The 20,167-nt window shown below is 39.7% G+C and overlaps 2 protein-coding genes across 6 annotated transcripts in view; both read left to right on the top strand.

Moving 5' to 3' along the window:
* The first annotated feature begins 281 nt into the window (after nucleotides 1-281).
* Nucleotides 282-10,525, top strand: paxbp1 (PAX3 and PAX7 binding protein 1). The gene is made up of 18 exons (XM_008427175.2): nucleotides 282-700; nucleotides 864-986; nucleotides 1,207-1,407; nucleotides 1,591-1,812; nucleotides 1,902-2,002; nucleotides 2,844-3,067; nucleotides 3,302-3,491; nucleotides 5,564-5,687; nucleotides 6,295-6,397; nucleotides 7,097-7,212; nucleotides 7,317-7,516; nucleotides 7,612-7,759; nucleotides 7,848-7,969; nucleotides 8,082-8,158; nucleotides 8,248-8,314; nucleotides 8,877-9,023; nucleotides 9,547-9,701; nucleotides 9,843-10,525. Exons 1-18 carry the CDS (start codon nucleotides 409-411, stop codon nucleotides 9,958-9,960), a joined length of 2,730 nt encoding a protein of 909 aa, XP_008425397.1. The 5' UTR covers nucleotides 282-408; the 3' UTR covers nucleotides 9,961-10,525.
* Nucleotides 10,526-12,303: 1,778 nt separating this feature from the next.
* Nucleotides 12,304-20,167, top strand: part of slc7a1a (solute carrier family 7 member 1a) — a 29,681-nt gene continuing 21,817 nt past the window's right edge. For 3 of the 5 annotated variants that reach the window (XR_535338.1, XR_535337.1, XM_008427178.1), the window contains exon 1: nucleotides 14,913-14,970. Coding sequence is in view for 1 of the 5 variants with exons in the window: in XM_008427178.1 (XP_008425400.1) it covers nucleotides 14,952-14,970 (19 nt within the window). In the remaining 4 variants the exon portion in view is untranslated. Of the gene's footprint in view, nucleotides 12,490-14,912; nucleotides 14,971-15,202; nucleotides 15,335-20,167 lie in introns of those variants that run through there. The other 2 variants (XR_535339.2, XR_535340.2) reach the window with 2 other exon arrangements.

Genomic DNA, 20,167 nt, shown 5'->3' with positions numbered 1-20,167 from the left:
TTTGAATTTGAAAGGCAAAGTTCACTGTTTGATCTGAAAAATTAAATGAACAGGGCAATATCGTCTTCTAATGCATACTTTACTATCCCTCCTTGTGTTCTGCTGCATAAATTAGTTTGTGTCATACCTTTGATTTGTTTCTGTTGGTTTTCTACAAAGTAAAACATCGAAACATGGTTTTTGTTGGGCGTCTGTATCAAGCGCCTATTACAATTGCGCCCGCTTGGTGGCAGCATCTCTCTAAGACCAGCTGTGTTCCACTTTTATTGTCAATGAAGAAAAAACGAGCGAGTACTCAGACAGAAAATGGCCGCCATGCAGTGTGCATTTGATATATCTGTTTTATAAGCTTTGTTTGCATTGTTCGGCTGTTGCGTTATGCGCTTTTTCCCTTAAGGGATTAACATAATGTTCAAAAGGGCGAAACGAGCTAATTTGCGGCGGAGGAATGACTCCGACGAGGATGAGCTGGAGGAGAGCCAGCCGCAGTCTTTTGCGCCCACCTCTTTCGGGCCTGTGGTTGAAATCCCGTTCATTGAGACCAGCGGGGCTCCGAGCAGCGAGGAGAACTGTTTCAGTAACGGCTTTCTGTCAAACCTGAACACCATGAGACCCGTGAAGAAGGAAAAGAAGTGCAAAGAAGTTCCAGTGGTAGTTCCTCCGACTAAAGCCAGTTTGCTGAGTTTTGACGATGACGAAGGTAATAGTGCTAAAGTAGCTAACCACTCAACCTTAGCCACAGAAGCGCTTTTGAACCTTTTTCATATAGCTACAACACAAAACTAGATTATGCAGTCACGTTTTTTAATGAATTCCCTTCCTGTAAACTGTTCTCATCCTTGTCTGTCTGGTTATTGTGACAGAGGGATCCGAGGTGTTCCGAGTGAAGAAACCCAACCACAGCAAGAAGATAGTCAAGCAGCTGAAGAAAGAATACAAGGAAGATTTGCAGAAATCGGGAAATGTCAAGCAGGAAACCAAATCAGGTGAGATCCGCTGTTATTAATTTGCAGCAACATCACGAGATCACGCAGAAAAATTGAAGCGCGTCAGTACTTGTGTACCCCTGGGCTCTAGATTGCCTCTGCTTTCACAGACTGTTCAAATGCGAGTTGGAATATATACAGATTTGCTGCAGTAATAAATATGGTGCAGTCAAAACATGCTTTTCCTTTAAGATTACCATTTGACGCATGTATTCCCCAGACGCTCCCCCTCAGCCTGTGTTTACTGTGAAAGAGGAGGCTATCAGCAGAGGCAACAGTGAACACGGAGAGGAGGAGATGGAAGTGGAGAGTGGAGATGAACAGAACGAAGAAGCAAAAGCCCAAGGGGGTCAACTGTCCAGGGGCAGGAACGTGGGATCATCATTCAACACACTGTCATCCCTCACTAGCCTGAAGCCAGGTACTCTTCCTATTTCAAAACCTTCTCTTCAAAACTCTTTGGTTTAGCTGGTTCACATGGAGTTAGCTGTCATATTTTTTAAGTTAAGTCCCTCACTAACTGACAGCCTGAAAAATGTTATCGTATTCACATGTATAAGTGCACAAGTGCTGACAACCTAATAAGTCCTGATTCTACCCTCAGGAGAGATCCCTGATGCAGCATTCATCCACGCTGCAAGGAAGCGTCGGCAGCTAGCGAGAGAGCTCGGAGGGGAAGCTCCTCTGGTGGAGGCCGAGCCTTCGACGAAACGTATGACACAAGAGGACAGGGACTGCAGCGATGACGAAGATGAAGACGAGAAGAGGATCCGCTTCAGTGGTGTCAAGAACAAAAGTCAGAGGCAGAAGATCGCTGAAGAGATAGGTACTGCCATGAAGTGTTGAATTTTGCAAATACATTTGCCCGTATTATTGCTATCAGCTGACATGGATGTCCTCTCCAAATGCGTGCAGGTATTGAGGGTAGCGATGACGAAGCACTGGATACAGGTCAAGATGAGGAAGTAAGCCGTTGGGAGCAAGAACAGATTAGGAAAGGAATCAGCATTCCCCAGGTGAGCAGCATCTCTCACATGCAGTGAAGTATTCTGACTTCATGTTGGGTTTTTGAAATTACGTGCGTCGTTTTGGAAATCTTGAGTTGCAGTGGCAGGAGGTTGTTATCTTAAATTCTTGAGCTTTTTATCCCGCTCCACTAACAGGTGAAATGGTTCTCAATTAGAGAAACAAAATTTGTCTGTTTCTTTGTTAGATACTTATTGGGAAATCAAATTTCTGATCTGAGGAAGATGTGATAGAAAGATGAAACTTTTGGTTTTGGAAATTTTTGATTGTAAAATTTGGTAGAAATATTTCTGCACTGCTTTAAAAAGTATGGAAATAATCCTATTTTTAAACTTATCCTTCCCATCTCCTTTCCCTCTCTACTTTTTTCTGTTTCTTCTTTTTGTTCTTCGTTTTTACCTTCCTTATTTTACTGCATCTTTTCATTTCTAGCTTCTTTCTTTTTCTCTTGCTTCATTCTGTCATTTTTTCCCCTTTTCCATTTGCTTTCTTCCCTAACTTTCTTCTTCTCAACTTATTTTCCCCTCTCTCCTTTTACTTTTGTGCTTTCTTCTCTTATGTTTCTTGTAAGCTTCCTTCTTGGTTTTTACTGTTTTTGTTTTTAAAGCCTGGCCTCACAATAGAAATAATTTTGTTTGAACTTTTGTGTTTGTACTTTAAAAATCACCCAAAAGTGAACTGAGAACTTCGAGCTAATTTACTCCTGGAAACGTATCTCTGCATGAAAAGTTTGTATGAACCATTGCGACGTCGTTGTTTTTTTTAATCTGTTGTTGCTTTTTAATTTAGCAGTGATATTAATCAAGCTTATGTTTTATTTTTGTTGGTCAGGTTCAAAGCAGTCAGCCAGAGGACAACACAGCCTACTACCAAAACAGCTATGAGACTCAGCCCTACGGCTCCTCCTACAGTATGCCTTTCACCTACAGTTCAGTGGCTCCACAGCCTGGAAAGATACCCAGCCTCTCTGACAATGGTTCTGTTCGCTATGGGGCCCCTATTTGTGATCTAACCCCCGTGTCCATTGATCTGGTAAAGAAGCGCCTGCAGGATAGGTAGGTTCTGCAAGAGTTTGACACAACGTCTAATATCAGTGCTCACCTCACCCGCTGCCCTCTCAATGTGCGTTGGTCCTGATGACCCAGCAAAGCTGTCTTCACGTGAAATGGCCACGAGGCAAAAAATATGTCTCCACTATGAGTTTAGATTGTTCTCTTTTTGACTGTCTCTCTCTCCCTGTCTTACGCACCCTTAACTCTTCTTTCCCCCTGTATTTCATGTGTCTTTAGGCTTGCCCAAATGCATGCAGGCCACAACGCGAACATCAAACGCTACGAACAGATCAGAGATGAGCTAGAAGCCTCTGAGAGCACCATCCTGCAGCTTGAGGGTTCATCCAATGATAATGCAGATCGATATAAATTCTTGCAAGAGATGCGAGGGTATGTTGGAGACTTGCTTGAGTGTTTCAGTGAAAAGGTAAGGGAGAATTTATCTGCAGTTTGATAAGCTGCTTGCTGTTTTGTGTCTGTAATCTGGGAACTTTTATGTGAATTTTAAACAGATGAAGTCTTAAAAATAAATTCCATTGTAATCCACATGCAGCATGGAAAAAAAGTATTTTTCTTATACAGTAGAATGTAGTGAATTGGGGAATGTCTGCTCATTCATATCAGGAAAAAAATAAAGATGAGTGCAGATTTGTAGAATAAAATGAAAATATCTCATGCATTCAAGATAAATCTTTGTAAATTTTAGAGATGAACAGAGAAATTGTCTGTTGACTGGATTTATATGGTTTCCAGCTTACCTGTCCCTGACCCTACACGTGAAATGGCCACGAGGCAAAATATGTCAGGTCATATTCAGGTCACAGTTAGATTTGTGAGTTTCTAACTATCCAGTTAGAAACTCACAAATCTTTTTCCAGTCATTTATTGCATCATGTATATGTACCGTATTTTCTGCACTATAAGGCGCACCGGATTATAAGGTGCACCTTCAATGAATGGCCTATTTTAAAACTTTTTTCATATATAAGGCGCATAGAATAGACGCTGCAGGAGAGGCTGGAGTTACGTAATGCATCCACTAGATGGAGCTGCACTAAAGTGAATAACAATATAACAGTCCGACTCCAGCCTGCGAGTAGAGCCTTCTGCGACTGGGCCGGGGCGTGGCCGGACGATGGTCACCCTTCTCCGTTCGCGCACAGCATGTTCGTGGAGAATGTGGTTCTAAATGACCTGCAGACGACCTGATTATCAGGTCGGTAGGTAGATAGGTCAGTCAAACTTTATTAACAAACCAGCATTCTGACAACTATCCCAGCATGCACCGTGCACTTCTTCTACGGGCGAAAATGAAGTCGGCGGCTGCTTACCGTAGTTGCTAGACCTGTTGTGGCTCAATATTGGTCCATATATAAGGCGCACTGTCGGCGTTTGAGGAAATTGAAGGTTTTTAGGTGCGCCTTATAGTGCGGAAAATACGGTACTTAAGAGCCAGGTGCATTGACGGCAACACTCTTCATTTTGAATCTTGGTTCTGAGCGAATTTGGTTCAAAGCATGTGAGGTTTTCAAAATTGTCAGAGGATACCCAAAGGTTTAAGAATCCATTTAAAATGAATGTCTTCTACTGATCTTCAAAACAAATCTGGTTTATTCAGGTTTCAAGAGAGTGACATTTTCAGCAGACAACAGCAAGGCTGAAAGGAGTACAGGCTCAGTTTTAACCTTTTGAGATAATCACTTTTTTCTATTTTTAAATGTACATGATTTGATAAGTTTGGTGACCTTTTGAGAATCTTAGGTTAGTCAATATTTTCTAGGGAATTCAAATAAGTGCATCTTTTGTAACGCTAATTGCATTAACAGCTAATTTAAGATGCTAAAGGAAATTAATTATTTCAACTCTAAACATTTAGTCCTTTCTTAAATAATAGTAAAGCTTGTTTTTCAGCAACTGCTCTCTTAACACGCCATGATGTTGTCTCAGCCCATGATGTAAAATTTTAATGGCTGCTTGTGATATGAAGGTCTGAGGGAGAAGTCAGAATTGGTCAAAATGTAGATCGGCATGATTTACAAAGGCCAGAGAACAAAAATCTGCCACAGCTTTCTGATTGGTGCATCTCTAATATATTTACAGCAACATGCATGTCCAGACAGAATCATTTAATCTTGACCTTGCAGCACCAGATTTCAGCTCATAGTGTACAGAAGATTTTGATGAATGGATCTGAAACCATGTTCTGTTTCTTCTCATTTAGTATATAATGTTTGTAATGGAATGGTATGCTTTCTGTATCTTCTGCATTTCACTCTTGTCTCAACTTCAGTCTACAACATTCAAAGTTAACATGATGGAGTCAGCTCTAAGAATAAATTATTATTTTTTTTTGTTTGTTTTTTACTCCAAGGATCTTTTTTCCCCCAGCAGTGTTTTGTCCATCATGTGTCTTTTAAGTTGTCCGACCAAAGAAGCCCCTCTGACTCGGAGTCCCACCTTTGCTGGGTCAGAGGTCACAGAAAGCATCATATCTTTCAGGTGCCTGCTGTCCTGGAGCTGGAGGCTGCCATGCACCAGTTACTAAGGCAACGGGCTGCACGGCTTGTCCAGAGAAGACAGGATGATATTAAAGATGAATCGTCGGAGTTTGCAAGCCTTTCAAGTCAGTCCATCTTGAAGGTTTTTATGATTTATTTGAAACGGCCTCGTTAGTTTCCCTTATATCTGAATGTATGCTTGCGCGTGTGTGTGTGTTTTTCACATTCCTGCTCCATTCTGCACACATTGCAGTATTCTTGGGAATATGATTAAAGTTATGTGATTGATGATTTGTGTGATTGAGTATGTATGACGATGGGAAAAGACCTTTCTGAGTTGCTGACTTTTGCAGCTGGATGTTTTAACTTGCCTCAAGTAAAGAGCAACAAAATAAAAGATGTCAAACAACATTGGTTTCTGATTAACAGGGTAACATAATGTTCTGTAACATGTCTGCAGTTGCAGCACGGTAAGTTTTAAGAAATGTTACACAGTTTTTGACAGATTGAGCTTATTGCTGCATATACTGAAAGAATTGGAAGGGTCACATATTTTAGTTTGCTTTGTAAGTTAAAATGACCAGGCTAATACTTTTATCATGCATTAACATTTTTATTCTCGACACATGTAGCTTATCTTGTTATGGTTACATCCCAAAATAGGAAAAAGTTCAAGGGTTTTTTTTTCCACTATTCAGTTCAGGCTTTAACATTCACCCTGTTTTATTTCAGATAAAGCTGTCATGGCGCCCAGTCTGGACTCATTCGGTCGAGACCGTGCTGCATACCAAGAGAACAGTCGGCAGAGGAGGATAGCTGAAAGAGAAGCAAGAAGGTAGGACGACTTCATTCTTTAGCTTCCTCAGGGTGTGAAGCTGGTTTCAACTTTAAAAACATCCAAGATTGCAATACTCCCCAGAGCCACCGGAGGGGGTAATTTTTCAGAGGGTTATATTGAGGAAGAATCAAACTAATAGAGACAATAATTTGCTTTTCCCTTCATTTTTTTTTCTCTTCTGCTCTTTCAGGCGTAAGGTAGAATGAGAATTCAGTTGAGAAAATAAAAAATAATAAGCCACAAGGAAAATAAATTGAATGCATAGTTCTCGCTTAGTAATTTAAATTGTAGCTATCTTCTGAAACGCTAAACAGCAACTTTATAACTTTCAGATTTCGTTTTTTTTTTTTGGAATATAGTATTTGATCAGTTAGAGCAAACCAATTGGGAGTAAACCATTCACTGGAAAAGAACATTTGCATTAATTCTACCCCATCCAAATTTTGCTCAGGAATGTTGTAGACACGTTTTTTCCTTTTGTAAAACTATGAGTTTGCAATATTTTATATTACAGATATCCCATAACTGAAGACATATTAAAGCAAGCTTTTTTTTACTTTAGAAAATATAAAAATCTATTTAGGAAGGTTAAATTGTTTCTAAAATTTTTGGAAGGTCAAACTGACTTATTTCAAATTGCAGAATTGGTCACTATGGTACTTATTTTAAAGTTCTTACTTCTGTGTGTGGATCCAGAACTCGTCGGCGACAAGCAAGAGAGCAGAATGGAAAAAGGGCTGAGCATAAAGAAGGCCTGTCCTCTGATGACGAGGAAACCTCTACGGATATCACCAGCTTCAACATGGAGAGAGGTAATTTCTGCAAAACTGTGAAAAATACCAATTATTTAAGAGAGCATTGAAATGCCAACAAAAAGCTTGAGAAATGAACAGTCCTCACACTTTGTCCCATCCAGATCGCATCAAAGGAGAAAGTAAAAAGATATTTGAGGATGCGGTGGAGGACTTTCATTCTCTTGACTGCATCAAGTCCCATTTTGAGGTCTGGAGAAGGGAATACCCCGACTGCTACAGAGACGCTTACATCGGCCTCTGCTTACCCAAGCTCTTTAACCCTTTAGTTCGCATGCAGCTCATCACGTGGAACCCCCTCGAGGTAAAGAAACATTTGTTCATCCAAATGGTATTTTGTGATTGAAAACCAGACCCTTAATTCTGAGCTCTGTTTTAATTTCTTTTACTTTCATGTAGGAGCCGTGTGCAAACTTCGAGTACATGCTGTGGTTTGAGTCGCTTCTGTTTTATGGATTTGAGGAGCACAGAACGCTTGAAAAAGACGACGGGGATATCGGCTTGCTGCCTGCTATCGTAGAGAAGGTTCTTCTCTCCAAACTATCAGGTAGTGAATCCTGTGCAGCAGCAAGGGATACTAAAACTGGTTTGCCGAGGCCAAACGAGTACAACATGTGTCGTGTTGTTTGTGGCAGTGCTGGCAGAGCAAGTGTGGGACCCGCTGTCAAGCAGTCAGACAACGAGGCTGGTGAGCTTCATTCACAGACTCGCTGAAGGTTACCCGACCGTGCTGCACGGAGACAACCAGTACACACAGGTAGAGCACGCTTTTATGGATCCATGCAAATTATTTCAGCCACGTAAAATATTTAAGCTACATGTGCTTAGTGTTATAAAATGATTCTAACTAACTTATCTTTGTCTGCTAGGAGCTTTTGAAAACAATAGTCTTACGAACCAGACGGACTCTGGATGAGGATGTCTTCCTTCCGCTTTACCCTAAAAAGTACGTCAGAGAAATGTTAGAATTTGAAGCTTAGTTTTAATTCTTGGGGATCTAATCATCATAAGCAACTCTTGTTTTCTGTTATGCAGTGTGATGGACAATAAGAACAGCAGCGCATACTTGTTCTACCAGCGACAGTTCTGGTCCTGTGTGAAGGTATCTGTGCAAATATTGGCATTTTTATGCTGTTTTTATTTTCTTAAATCAGATTAAGACAAACTAACTCATAAGTTCCTATGTTGTCAGGGTGATTATGGAATTAAATTTGATCATTTCTGTCTGACTAAGCATAAATACATTAAAGTGCTTTTTATTGAAAAGCACTTTATTTAAAAATACAAAATTGCCCTTTTTTTTTTGTCGAAAGAAAAATTATCATCAAAAACAAGTGGCAGTAGTACTGTACTGCAGAGTAACATGCACTAATCAATTGAGTTGCTTTTTAACCATAATAAATGTAATATTGACCAACAAATTTTATGCGTATTGTTGATTTGATAAAATGTTATGTCTATTGTTGGTTTTCACAGCTGCTGATTATATGATGTGTTTATGATGTTTTTTTACATTTTTACGGTTTAAAGCACTTTGAAGTGCCATGTTGCTGAAATGTGCTATACAAATAAACTTGATGGATTGATTTCATTCAGAAAATCTGAACTTTTTATGAACAACATTGGGACAATGTTTGACTTTTTTGCTCTCTCTCTTTGCATAGCTACTGGGCAACATCATTCAGTGGGATGGCATCTTATCCTATTCCTGTTTGAAGGACCTGGCTTTGGACAGCACTCTTAACAGATACATCTTGTCTGCGCTGCAGAGCACAGATGTCGGGGAGGAGAATGTGCAGAAGTGCCAGAAGGTGAGAAATTCAGATGGAAAATAAAAAAAAGTTTGGGACTTGTTGTCTTTTTCTGTCCGTCTTCTGTCCCTCCAATTATGTGAAGGGGAGAAGTCGGTGTGGAGTTTTTTCCATTGTTGTATAAACATGCATTAACACAATCTAAATTCTGTGAATGTGAAATGGCCTAAATGTTTTCTTCTCTAAATAGTGCTTTATAAATAAATTAGATTGCAAGTCTCTTCTCTAAATATTGCTCTAAAGACATAAAGAAAATAATTTGCATTTGGAATATCCTTTTTCTGCTATGCAGAGTTTAAACTGTGTTTCTTTCTTAGCTTAATTGAAACGATGTGATAAGCATTGCATGTCAAAACAAACCACATATTGAGCACAGATGCATTTTTCATTTTGAATTTGATTTATTTTTTTAAAGATATTTAGTTACATTTGAAAAGCTCTTGACAAATTAGGTAGTGAGCTTTTTCTATGTTTAACCCTGTGACATAATTCACGGCGTTATAATTTGCTGTTCTCCTCTCAGGTGATGGAGTGTTTGCCAGCCCAGTGGTTCTCTGGGCTGAAAGGCCAGCATACCTTGCCCCAGTTGGAGCCTCTGTGTCGCTACCTCACACACCTGGCCAACACACTGCACCGCAGCAGTGTGGGGGCGTCTGATAACGAGCGGCGCACCACTAGGCAAGTAGCTCTAAATAACACTGAAGACGGTTTGTCTCAATTGGAATAGCTTCTATTGTTGTTTCATCTAAATACCTTGTTAAAATGTAGTTGTTATATTGTGTTTTACATGTATTTCTTACATCCCATGCCTACCATCAGGGAGCAAGTAAGGGAAGTGGTGAGGATGTTGGGACGCGTGAACGCCCTGGACCACATCATCGCCGTGGCAGAAGAGCACGGCGTTAAGGACATTAAACAGCTCATGGAAGTGAAATAACAGAAAACAACCAGAGACTATTTTTTCCTCTACATTTTGTGTTGCTCTGGACATTTTAACGCCAACGATGGGGGAATCTAGGAAAATGTGTATTTGCACATGTGAATTTAAACTCGGCACTTGTTACACCTACAGGATTAGAGGACTCTTTTTGTAAATATTGTAAATAATGTATAGCGTTCTCGAACGCCCATGGGCACGAAGCCGAAATGTAATTCTGTCTTGCAAACTCAGAAAGTATACTTTGAAAAGAAATTTAAAACCCTTAATTTAATAGGAGTAAAAATGTGTCATCTTGAGTACAATTTTGAAAATATTCCATCTTTGAAGTCTTAACTCCACCATTTGAGTTTTTGACTGCCAACATTTACTCTATGGACCCATTTGCTCTGATTGTGAGAAAAGGTAAAAGTTATTCGCGCTCTGTAACTTTTTTTGTTTTTGTTTTGTTTTTTACCCCAGTCTAAACCATAAGCACCTCCATCACATCCAAAATGCTCTGGTAGTTTGTAAGTTATATTTCTATTGTGTTTTTGCCTGTGAATAAAGTATAGATTGTAAATGATTGCCGTCTTCCTGCCCTAAAGGGAAAGTATAGGTCTAAGGTACAACAGCACCAAAACTTACTTGGATTCGTTTTATATTCAAGTACACATCAGAAACAATTCTGCTCATTTCAGCTAATATAGCCAACCTCTTCTGGCCATCTATTCTGGCTTTTCATATTTTTCTTCAGAGCTGAAAGACATGCAGGGTTTTTTAATGTAAAATTAAAGTTTTATCCTAGCCATTTTTGTGAGTTTTCAACACAAAATAAAAGCAAATTACTCCTAAAATGACTAGGAAAATAATTGGAGTATGTATGAAACATTTTGTAGAGAAACTTTTTTTGTAATTACTTCAAAACATCTGTTTTAAGAAACTAGTCATAAATTGGTCTGTTTTGATTTTGACCTCTTCTTTCACGCAAACCCTTCAAATCATGACATTTTTGTGGTTTCTGTGTACGACTGATCTTTACCACAAACTTTAAAGTTTGTAGAAAACAGTCTGGTCGTTCTAGCAGTTTACCTTTCTGCAAAATCTGTACAGACATGTTTTTTTGGACTATTGTCGTAATTGGAAATCCACACCTGATTCATCTTTCAATTTTTATCAAGAATATCATTTGTCATTATCATTTCAGCTTTAACCTGACATTTCCCTAGTAATAAACTGGGCTTTCTAAATGTTCTACAGCAAACTTTAAAGCAGCTTCAATGTAATTTTTCTTCTGCAATGGATTCTTGTGCAGTGAGTTTGTTTTTTTTTTTATATTATAGCAAAAGGGATGCTTTCTAAGTACTGATGGTCTACAGCTGTTTTCTAGACTTTTTATGCTGTTTCGCACCTTTTCAATTAATCAGTCATGTTTTTCACCCATAGCTTCCTTTATAATTACTCTGCTTAGATTTTTTACATTTTTGCTTGTGTTGTTGCCAATATAAAGTGTATTTTATTAAATTTCTCCCCTTAGACATATTTAAATTTAGAAAACATTGACATGTTTAATAATATTTTTTCGCCTGCTAGATTGCTTCGGATCTCTGACCAGTCGAGCCTGTTTGCCCTTTAGCCCAGGTAAGATGGTTCTGATGTTGTCTGGTACAGGAGTGGCATAATACAAGGAATGTGTCAGCGGTGGCCATGTCTGTGATGTCAGTGTGGGGTGGGTCTTGAAGCACAGATTTTGTCAACATGACTTTTGAATTTGGCACAAATACTTGAATCGGCTTTGTTTCTCTTCTGTAGATTTCTCTTATTCCTGCTGTCAATAACTGGTGCTTCTACTACACTTTTCTCTTCCACTCAATTTTCCATTACAGCGTGTTGATACAGCACTCCTTGTGTACCATTGACTGTTAGGTCAGCAGTCTTTGCTAGACTGTAAGCCACAATATTTGTGTTGAAAAAATATTTTATGTAATATTTATATCAAAAGACACTAATACAAATATATCCGTTTGTAATGAACCTGTATCCGAGTTTCACTTTTTGACCTGAACTACTGAAATACACTTTTCACTAATATTCTACCAAATATACCCCACAAATGTTTTTTTTTTTTATTATTTTTATTTTTCATTTGATTTTATTAATTTTTTTTGGTGTGCTCTTTTACTTCTACACATTCAAATTAAGGATAAGATACAGGCCTATTAAAATTTTGAAGCATTTCTTTATGCATGTCTCCTAAACCCGTTAAAAACAAAGAGCAAGCTATACTGGGTAGAGTAATTGCTCAATATGAATGCGAATGAACAGGCGGAGCTGCATTTAGTTCTCTCCGTGAATCCCCTCCTCCATCTGAACGCGCTGCTACAGAGCAAGTACAACCTAAACATCACAAACTTCCCAACCACCTTTACGGACATTTTTAATACTTTGAAGAGCTTGTCGCGGCACTTTTTGTGGAATCCACAGACCTCTGGAAACGCGTATGTTGGAGCTGTTCCTTGCAGGCTGACGGGGATTTGGCATTACTAAAGTGTAAATAAATCTTCTTGTATTCCCTGTTAGATTATTTTTAAGTTGTGCGCTTAATTTAAAGATTTAAAATGTTTTAATACAGGTTAAATTAAGGGTTTTTTTGGGGGGTGTGCTCCTAGAGCTGACAGTACTCTTAAAGCAGACGCTCGTGTCTTTAGTTGTATTTCAGATTTTAACTTTTTTTTTTTTCTGATGTTCGACGAGAGAGGGACTTCCACGGAGTTACATAATGTTCTAATTCCTCAAACACGGCTTGCATTCACACTTACTGTTGCATTTTTCACAAACAAAATAATACCGATATTATTTGGAGACTACGGGGAGCTACGCGGTTACATTATAGGAATTATGAGATTTAAATAGGGCTGCTACTGTGCTGGATTTCTTAAAACTGATCCGAGTGCTGGTGAGGGGAGAGGTTTGAACCCAGATGATCTGAACGGGGGTGGGCTATGAATGCGGTCTGCAGAGTGAGAGCAACATGTGGTCCGTCTGAGTAGACATTGCAAAGCATGGATTTGGTCTGTCACTATCAAGCAAATGCATCAAGAAATGGACGTTTGCTTAGCTTCTAAGCCGTTCACACAAACTGAAATTGAACCAATTATTTTTTATTTAGTCTCAGTTTAGTCAGGATAGGCTGTCACGAACTTCCACAAATCTTTAAAATCCACCTCACTGACTAAATAAGTTTATTTTAGCTATATTTGTAAACATCGTATTGGCTTGTCCTATGTAAATCTGCAATGTGGAATAGAAGTACTCTGTCATGTCAAATTACTTATATATTTTACATAAAGTCTTAAGTCCTCAGATATAAATTGTTTTATTCTAGAAACTGGTGCTCTGTATATGTCTAAGATGGCAGCAGTGGACTACTGTATGGCTATTTTCTGATGGAAGACAGGAGAAGTTGACCACATGCTGTCTTCAAGAAAAGTGCATCTTTTTTAAAGAATGACTGGGTGAGTTCTGACCTTTCAGATCCCAAAAGCAACAGTTCAGATCAGCTTCACTCAGTCTAACTTTAGCGAGTCCCAAAGTAGGTCAGTAGTGGGCAAAGTTGCAGACCACACTTCTGCAGAGAGCTCCAGAGTGAGTCTGCGGAAGCTTTCCAGGTTCAGTGAAATTCAGAGCTTCATATTTCATCTCTGCTGCATTGGTCCAGTGTGAGCTTGTTAAGACCAGCGTAAACTGGATGTTGTGTCACGGGCGTATGTTGTGCATTTGTTCTGTTGAGTCACTGCAATCAAAACAGATGGAAATTCTGAGAAAGAACTTCACTTTCAGTGAATGAGAGACGTCCTCTGCTGTCTTTGTCTGTGTCGTACATATACAAACTAAAATGCCAACTCACATTTATGTGTCGACGACGCTGTCTCCTCTCACAACAGATATGTATCCACTTTTCTCAGTGATAGTGCATTCAACAAAAGGTGTCTGTTTCTGCTATGTCTGTTGGTGAAGTGAATAGTGGTAAAAGTTGAGCTTTTGTTTGCCAAAAATATATGATTATTTCTCTGAAAATAATCTCTGGGTTTTTAATCTAGCCAGATAAAGGAATCTTGTCTGTCCTTTTTCTTTTTTTTTTGACTATAAAGCATTCTGTTGTATGTTTAAAACTTGGCAGTCAGCTAATTGAATGGCCTGTGGGATATTGATATGTTTTTACTTAACAAAGATATCCCAAGAATATACTGCATGATAAGATAAAACCCCGTCATTGTGGATATTCTCTGTTTGTGTGGGAAACATTTTGGCCAGAGTTATTGAGTGTTGCTGGTCCTGCATTGCTCAATGGAGGTGGTGCAACTAATGACATTGTCTGTCCTCCCAGCCTTTCTGGCCTGAATGACTGATACGCATTGTTGAATACACAAATATGGTAAACTGAAAGGGAAATGGAAGAGCACACCTAGCCACCTCCATTTTAGGTCAGTTATTTTATCTCTTGAGCAAGACTGAAAGACATGACCTTTAAAAGTAACACCAGAGCAGGACTCAAGAGTTGAAACTGGATATTTACATAGAATGTAAAACAAAGATATTTTTTAATCACTGACATTAAATTACTGCTTTTGACCAGTTATGATTACCAAAATTATTCCAGTTTCATAAAAGACATAAATATATAGACTCTTAATAATTTGAAATTCCACCTCTCAAAGTAGCAATGTACATGACTTTAGCCATGACATAGAAGTTTGCAGTGTGGAACTGTGCTAAATGCAGGGTGAATTTTAATTGGTTCCTAGGGATCACACCCCTTCTTCTGATCAACTACTCCCTCCCCCTGATGGGCATTGCTTCCACTTTTCTGACATCTGATTTATAGTTTTTAAAGAATTTGTGATACATACAGTAGGTTCGGTGAATGCATCTGTGTGCATGCTGGAGGTCAAGAGGCCATGCATCACAAAGCAAGTTGACAGTAATTCCTGCTGTTGAAAATTGAGATATTTATGAGCGTTCTCCGTAAACGTAAGCATTTTGTTGTTCAGATTGGGTGGGCATGGCATTTAAGCTTGTGTGTAAGAGTTGTGTACTGCAACACTTGCAAAAAGAAATGAAAAAGAAAATTTCTGCCAAATGTAGAGAAGTTGGTAGTGTGACTGCAACTTTTTGACCTTGCATGCTCGTGCTCAACTTCGGGCTGCTTGGAATAGCCAAGCCATGTGATTCTTCCATATTCTATTTTAGAATCCTACCCGTCTAAAGGTTTGCTGTTCTGACAGCAGTTGAAAGAAAAGTTAGCAAATATGCTTTTGATTTCCACGCCTGTCATCATTAATTTAAAATCTTCCACATAGATTGACATTTAAAGTGCAGCTGTCACTGTTTTCCGGTAAGTTCAAAACTTTGCTTTCGATTTTTATCAATCCATACCAAGTGATTATCTTTTGCCATTTTTATTGCCCCAGACACCAAAGATTGTTTTGATGGGTTATGATTCCCTCTGTCTAAGACATCATATTGTTATCTTGTGTTGAAGAAGATTTTAGGTTATAATATATTTTAAGAAAATCTCTGGCTGAATCTTCTATGGGGCAGGTTCAGTATAAAGATGAGGTCTAGCTGTAGCACATGCTATGCAGTTCCCAATGTTAGTTTCCTTAGCCGTTTGAACCATCCATTTAAGCCATAAATTCCTATCCTTATACCGAGTTGCGGTTTGAATTATATCTAATGGTGCTACTGCAGTGTAGTCTATTTTGGCCGCATACTGGTCAGGAACTTGACTTTCCATTTCTTCCTCTCCTCCGAGTCTAACCAAATTAATTTTAATTACCCCAAGTGGATCTTTATCATCTATTGAGGCTCCTAAAACTAAATAAACAGCTAAATCTGCTGGAAACTTTTTAAAGAAAGCATTGTGCATTGAAGAAATGGTTAACACAAGAGGATTATGTCCCTTTCCTGGAGAATCTCCTATTCTTCCTCATCATATGTTAACCTTGTCATATTCTGTAACAGATTTATAAGCATACGGTGGACTCCATCTTGAACCTACCCATCTAAAAGCTGATTTCCAAGTGGGACTCAAAGGCCGAAACCCATTCTCCTGAGTAATACAGTGTCGCTGGAAGGTTAGACCTCCACACAAATACACAGAAGTCTTCTGCCAGGATCGAGGGATTGACCAACAGCGACGAGTTACTTCACACAAATCAATTTCGAAGTTAGTTAAAGTCAATTCCACGATATTTAGTAAGGCACTTGTCAACAGGAGATCTTAAAGAATGCTTCACACGAGCAGTCACGTTTTCACCAGACAATCCATGTCCGACAGAAATCTGTCGAAAATCAGATCAGAGAGTAAACGATTCCACTCATGAACCTTCCAAAAGCCCATATTCCCAGAAGAATGGTTCCAAAAATCACACATATCAAAAGCTTACACTTCCAGTTTATGTATCTTAAACTAAACTCCATAATCTGAACCTATAGATTATAGTTTTATGCTGTCTAGCAATTTAATACTCACCTGAAGTACCACAAAAATTTTAACAATTTTAAAGCTGAAACTAAGGAATACCTATTAGTCTTTTTTTTTTAAATATGAAAGAACCATCCATCCATCCATTTTCTAACACCCTTGTCCCTTAGTGGGGTCGGGAGGGTTGCTGGTGCTTATCTCCAGCTAACATTCCAGGCGAGAGGCGGGGTCACCTGGACAGGTCGTCAGTCTGTCGCAGGGCAACACAGAGACAGACAGGAAAAACAACCACGCACACACACACTCACACCTTGGGACAATTTGGAGAGGCCAATTAACCTGACAGTCATGTTTTTGGACTGTTGGAAGAAACCGGAGTACACGGAGAAAACCCACGCATGCACAGGGAGAACATGCAAACTCCATGCAGCAAGACCTGGGCTGCGAATCAAACCCAGAACCTTCTTGCTGCAAGGGAACAGCTCTACCAACTGTGCCACTGTGCAGCCCTATGAAAGAACCTATAACTCAATTAATTCAAAACAAGCAAAAACACATTACAAATTATAACCCAAAGTATGAAATACAAAAATTAACTATGGTATATAAAAATTACTAAAGATACTCTCTAACTTCAAAGTCAATTATGATGATAAAAATTACAGTACTTCAACAATATAAAATTGTACCAACAACGAACAAAAAATTACAAACATGAAAATTAATTACAAATGTTTTTTTTTCCCCACAGAAATCAATAATAGAGTTTTAGAGTTTGTGACTTTTCTTCTTTGATGTTCTTCAAAACAAAATGTGAGTTCTTTGGCAGAATATAATCAAAAAATACGCAAAAAAAAAGAAACGAAATTTCTTTAAGAGTTTGCAAGTAAAGACGAAAATTCGCAAAAAGAGAGAGAAGATATGTTAATGGTGGTCCTTTTGTAGCTTGATCCTTTATGTACCCGCTTTCCTTGTCGGGTTTAAACCTCAGGTTCCCACCTGATTATTATGTATACACTGAATATTGGATTATTATGCCAATATAACAGTGAGTTTAAGGAGAGGGTGCAATCTCCTCTTTAAATATAAGGACAGCGGAATAGGATTATTATGCCTTTCCAGGCCTTTAAAACCTTAAATTCCAGGAAATTGAAGTGGTCGTGGCAGGAATTCCTGCTACTCTCCTGCCTGGAACTGCTGATCCTCCTCCATTCTGGGATGGGCCTGCAGACGCTCCTCTACCGCAGGTTGAGACTGGAGATCCTCCCGTATGCCTTGCAGTGTGCGTTGTGGCTCCTCAGCTGCTGTGCACTGACTCCAGTGAAACCAGGTGTCTCCTTTCCCCTGGAGACGGAGAGCATGAGACGTCCTTCTCCACGACTCGGTATGGTCCGGTGAAGCGAGGTTCAGACCACTTTCTTTTGATGACCTTGAGCCGCACCCAGTTGATTCCTGGAGTTGGTCCTGACCCCGGATGTTCCTGTGTCGTCTGGTATTTTGCTAATTCCGGTGCCAGGATCTGTAACTCATTAAAGAAATCTTTATGAGATAAACACGCAGGTTCACCTTTCCATCCTGGAATCCGGGTCGCAGGTCCTGGAAACATCCTTCCCGTCTGGAGCTCATATGGAGAGAACCCTGTTGATTGGTTAATGGACATTCGGACAGACATCAAAGCAATAGGCAAAGCATCTACCCAATTTAATTTAGTATGTGCACATACTTTAGCCAATTTTTGTTTAATTGTTTGGTTTAATCTCTCAACCTTGCCTTATGATTGGGTATGATATACTGTACCGAATGAATGTTTCAGTCCGAGCATCTGCTCCACTTTCTGCAGATCTTGGTTCCTAAAATGAGTGACTTTGTCTGATCTGATTTGGCCCGAGTATGCATCCACACATATTAGTACATACTGTGTACTAATATGTGTCCTCTGACGGGTGTTATCATGTCTGTAAAATCAATAATGATTTCTTTACCTGGTTGTGTAGTCAAAGGGAAATGTCCCATTGGTGATCTGATGGTTGGTTTTGCATTGTGTTGTCCACAAATTTCACATGTTTTCACATGATCTTTGACCATGTCCCTCAGAAATGGATGCCACCAATGTTCTAGGTTTTTTAACATCTGTGTAATACCTACATGTCCAAGTCCGTGAGCTTCCTGAAGAACCTGGATTCTCATATTAGGAGGAAGAATTACTTTACCATTCAGTCCCTGCCAGAGTCCATCATTGCAGATGGCACCTCTTGCTTTCCAGACAGATTGTTCTTCAGGTGACACCCCTTTCTGATGGTAAATAATTTTCTCTAGGTGGTTCTGTTCCACCTGCTCAGTTTCAGTACTTACCATTAAAAGAGATGGCAAGTATCCAGCTGCCCTTTTGGCGGCCTCATCTGTGGCCGCATTTCCTTCTGCGACTCTGGTCTTGCTTTGATCATGTCCCCTGCATTTAATCACAGCGACAGATTGAGGCAGCAGTAATGCCTCCACCAATTTTTTTATTTCAGTCTCATGTTTTATAGGTTTTTGTGTTGCAGTTATAAATCCTGCTCTAAGCCACTGAGGAAGTTCTACATGCACGGCACTGGCCTCATAGGCTGAATCACTGTATAGATTCACCTTCAGTCCCTCAGCTAATTTTAATGCTTTCATCATTGCTTTAACTTCCGCTCTCTGTGCTGATTGGGCACCTTGTATTTTTTCTGCCTTCAGTACCTGAAACTCACTACCCAAATCTTCCACTATTGCATATGCTGCTCTCAATCCGTCTGTCACGTTTAAAACAGCAACCATCTGTGTAAAAATTTCTCACATTTTCACCTCCTAATGGAGAAGCTTGTAGAAACTTGTAGAATCCGCTAACTGTTGTTTCAAAACCTGATTAAAAATCCCTGGGGGGAGACCAAAACCCTGAGACAGATGCATATATCTCAGCTGCTGACCTTTGTAGGTGAAAGAAAAACACATCCCTGCATTCCTCAGCCAATGGGAGACAAAAGAAAGCATTAGCAAGGTCCATACAGGAGAACCAAGTTTGAGAGGGATCAAGGTTAGTCAGGGCAACATGAGGATTAGGCACTGGCACTGTAGGGGTCAATAAAACAGAATTAATCGCCCTGAGATCGTGTGCCATGCGGTATTTCCCTGTCCCCTTTTCCTCCACTTGTAAAATAGGAGTGTTCCAGGAGGAGGTGGAAGATTCTAATACACCTGCCTCCAGAAGACCCCTAACAGTGTCTGCTATCCCCTCCTCTGCAGCCTGCCTGTGCAGATACTGTGACTTCCAAATAGGAGGGCCTGGTTCTAGATCAAAAGTGACAGGTGTGATGTCAGCAAGCCCCACATCAGTGGGACCTGCAGCCCACAGACGCTCAGGAAGAGAAGTCAACATTGCAGCTGCAGTCGGATGATTAGTCAACTCCCTTCCATGGTGCCTAGGAAGTTGAACATGTTCCAGAACTACAGAGTCCACAGCCGAACGCTGTATTTTATACGTGTCCGTAGAAGAAGAGAAGTAGAGGTCAGGAGCAACAGTATTCTACCAGTCTAAAACTTTCAGAGACCGTTTTACCACGCCTCCCAATTCCATGGCCTGATGGCCAGGACGTGGCACTGCTTCATCATGCTTCTTATACCAGGCCAACTGATCCTGAGTCAGATTAACCGCAGCAGCAACACCTTCCGGTGCTACATAAATGTCCTGTGAAAACACAGTCCAGTCTCTACCCGCTAAAT

Source organism: Poecilia reticulata, linkage group LG14 (genome assembly GCF_000633615.1).
Source record: "Poecilia reticulata strain Guanapo linkage group LG14, Guppy_female_1.0+MT, whole genome shotgun sequence".
NCBI classification, from domain to species: domain Eukaryota; kingdom Metazoa; phylum Chordata; class Actinopteri; order Cyprinodontiformes; family Poeciliidae; genus Poecilia; species Poecilia reticulata.
The sequence above is the reverse complement of the archived record's forward strand: the minus strand, read 5'-3'. Positions and strand labels throughout refer to the sequence as shown.

Excerpts from the sequence above, each read along its gene's own strand:
- paxbp1 (XM_008427175.2), top strand. The coding sequence starts at position 409 with ATGTTCAAAAGGGCGAAACGAGCTAATTTGCGGCGGAGGAATGACTCC. Across the intron at positions 1,813-1,901 it reads GAAGATCGCTGAAGAGATAG|GTATTGAGGGTAGCGATGAC; the intron begins GTACTGCCATGA and ends AAATGCGTGCAG. Across the intron at positions 8,159-8,247 it reads CTTCCGCTTTACCCTAAAAA|TGTGATGGACAATAAGAACA; the intron begins GTACGTCAGAGA and ends TCTGTTATGCAG.